This window comes from Propithecus coquereli, unplaced genomic scaffold (genome assembly GCF_000956105.1).
Source record: "Propithecus coquereli isolate 6110/MARCELLA unplaced genomic scaffold, Pcoq_1.0 Scaffold83, whole genome shotgun sequence".
Taxonomy (NCBI): domain Eukaryota; kingdom Metazoa; phylum Chordata; class Mammalia; order Primates; family Indriidae; genus Propithecus; species Propithecus coquereli.
This window is the reverse complement of record NW_012154507.1, coordinates 8009161-8012205: the sequence shown is the minus strand read 5'-3', so window position 1 is coordinate 8012205 and position 3045 is coordinate 8009161. Positions and strand designations below refer to the sequence as shown.

Sequence of the window (3045 nt, the reverse complement as noted above, 5' to 3'; positions counted from 1 at the left end):
CTTACACATTTACCTAAAACAAGACCTAGGTAAGTCTAGAAGTTGACAAATAGTAAAATAGTTAAGAATTTTTAAAGTATTGAAATATAGTACTGAATTTGTAATGTTTGCCATTGAAGCCATAAACCCTCAGGAAGGCTACCTTTCAAATGAGCTTTATGTTACCTAAATAATTTAATTATCATTTTAATTATATCTGTTAGAAATTATCTGTGTTTTCACTCATATTTGCATATTTGAAAATATTACTCTTTTAGCTAAATGAATAAGCTTGCCTGATAACTATGAAGACTAAGATAATTTAAAGCATCATATAATGTTAATTTTTTAAAATGTTAATATTTTTATTTATAGGGGGGTGGATCACTCAAGGTCAGGAGTTCGAGACCAGCCTGAGCAAGAGCGAGACCCCGTCTCTACTAAACATAGAAAACATAGAAAGAAAGTAGCTGGACAACTAAAAATAGAAAAAATTAGCCGGGCATGGTGGCACATGCCTGTTGTCCCAGCTACTTGGGAGGCTGAGACATGAGGATTGCTTAAGCCCAGGAGTTTGAGGTTGCTATGAGCTAGGCTGATGCCACAGTACTCTAGCCTGGGCAACAGAGTCTCATAAATAAATAAATAGATAGATAGATAGATAAATTAATTAATTTATTGAGGTGATTGAATGTTTTGTAACCAAAGTGTTTCTTATGATCAACAGAAACCATAAAAATATTTACATTTTCAAAAAAATAAGTTATGTCTTCCAAAAGTGGTCCATGTTATTCTGGAGCATTCCAGACTGCTGAAGAATGGTATCTTCTCAGCTCCTGAATTAACTTTTTCGCTTCTAACTTGTTTTTGTTTCTAACTTTGTCTTATGTTTTTATTTTTTTTAAGAACAAGATAGTATTTGTTTAAAATCTTTAGAGGTTTATCCTGGATCTGACATGGCTTGCAAGCTTTTATTGTGAAGTTAGAATAGCTAGCATTTTCAGGGGAAGATAATGCTTTGGGAAATTGTATAACAAGTAGACCAAAGTAAAAACAACAATAATGGAATCCATAACATCCTTGGGGAAATTGGCTAAAAACACAAAATTAACCATGAAGCAACACTAAAAAGTTATAGACATGAAAATAATTGTGTTGAAAAACTGAGGAAGGATGTTGATTAACCAGCAAGAATGATGCAGAGTGTGCATTGTGAATTAACTGGGAAATGACTTTTAGTTTTACTCTGTGGCCAGGTGGAGTGGACATTAAGTGGAAAGAAATTGTTTAAATTCATCTAAGAATTTAAGAATGTTTTTTAAACATTCATGTAGGTGGAACTAGTAAAATCAACTTTTTCTTTTGAAATAGGGAGGGCAGTTTTTTCCTTTGAGATCCAAGATGATTAAAAACCTTTTATTTTGACTAACACAGTACCTAGATTTTAATTTTTTCCCCCTTGCCACAGGATTCCTATTAATGGAGAAAGCCCAAAGCATCGCTCATGGCATACTTTAACACCAATAGCTGATGATAAGCTTTTCCTATTTGGTGGACTAAGTGCAGATAATATTCCATTGAGTAAGTTGATTAAAATTTAGCCTACAATTATTATCTCAGTCTTTTTTCCTAATTGTATTTCATACTCATGGTGAAGTAAATCTTCCTTTTTTCCTGTTTTATTGGTTTACCTTTATCCCCAACTATATGTTTGCATTAAGAATGAGAAGAAACCCTCTTTGCTTTTGTACCCTTGGCTCTCCATGTTCTCCTGTTTCCTAGGAATAGTGAAGAGGAAAGGTGGTTGAACCTAGAGTAAATAAAGCCCCTTCCCACTACTCCTCTGTGATTCTGTGTCCTCACTTTTGATCCAGATGCTTATACTGTAGGCTAAGATGGTGATTAGAAGAGCAGCCTTTCTTAGAAGGCTCTGGAAATATAAGGTGGGAAGCCCATTTGCTCCTCTTTTTGTTCCAGAACTATAAAGGGAAGTGCTTGGCTAGATTTTTCAAACTCCTGTCACTGCTGGTCCCAACAGCCATGGGTTTTAGAATGCAGTTTTTCTTTCAGCAGTAAAATTGTGGTATCAGGATAGACAAATGACCAAGAATATCCTCTTCTTAGTTTGTCATGTTAGTTGTTTTATATTTTTTTAACTCATAAGTTTTCTATGGCTAGACATGGTTTCATTAAGAAACCTTATACACCATTAAAACCATTTATATAATTGTATATAGGATCTGGAAGCAACTGTTTATTTTTCAACAAAAGTGTATTGAGTATCAGCTACGTATTTGATAGTCTCCTGGCCACCCAACAAACAAACTCCAGAGGCTAGTTGGAGAAACAGCAGTTCCCAGTAGGGAGATGTTAGTTATTCTTGCAGATTATTATTATATTTCTTCATTTTGTGAGATTTTTAGTTAAAAGAGATTCAGAATATAATAAAAAACTAACATCTGTACATTTCACTAGGGGTTGTTTAATATCATATCTTCATAAATCTCATGTTTTTAATCCTTATTTGCTGTTTTTGGTCATTGACTTATGGGAAGTTAAATGTGGTAACTCTTAGTTTAGTTAGTTTCCTCCCCTTATAGATTCGGTTGAAGATTTGGTCATATGGGTCTTAGATGATCCCAAGAAATTATTTTTAGTTTTGTTGACTATGATAATGGCATTGTGGTTATGTGGAAAATGTCCATATTTTTTAGTAATGCATACTGAAGTATGTATGGGGAAAATGATAAGAGATCTAGGACTTGATTTTTAAAAGCTTCAACAATAAGAATAACAAAAAGATAAATGGAGCACATATGGCAAAATCATGATAGCTGAATCTGGGATATGTGGAGGTTCATTGTCATGGTCACTCTACATTTTTACATGTTTGAAATATTATAATAAAATGTTCACCCACAGAAAAGATAGTCATTTAAATGTAGCGTGGTAAATTTGGGAAAAAAATTAAAATTATATCCCAAAGACCTAATCTTAATTTCTGAACTGTCATAATATTACAGGTGATGGTTGGATTCACAATGTCATGACAAATTGTTGGAAACA

At 33.3% G+C, this 3045-nt stretch overlaps 1 protein-coding gene across 1 annotated transcript in view; it reads left to right on the top strand.

The window, feature by feature from the left end:
- LOC105825857 (kelch domain-containing protein 1-like) overlaps window positions 1–3045 on the top strand; it is a 69231-nt gene that overhangs the window by 42351 nt on the left and 23835 nt on the right. The window contains exons 5-6 of the mRNA XM_012663754.1: window positions 1448–1560; window positions 3003–3043. Coding sequence (XP_012519208.1) covers window positions 1448–1560; window positions 3003–3043 — 154 coding nt within the window. The remainder of the gene's footprint in view (window positions 1–1447; window positions 1561–3002; window positions 3044–3045) is intronic.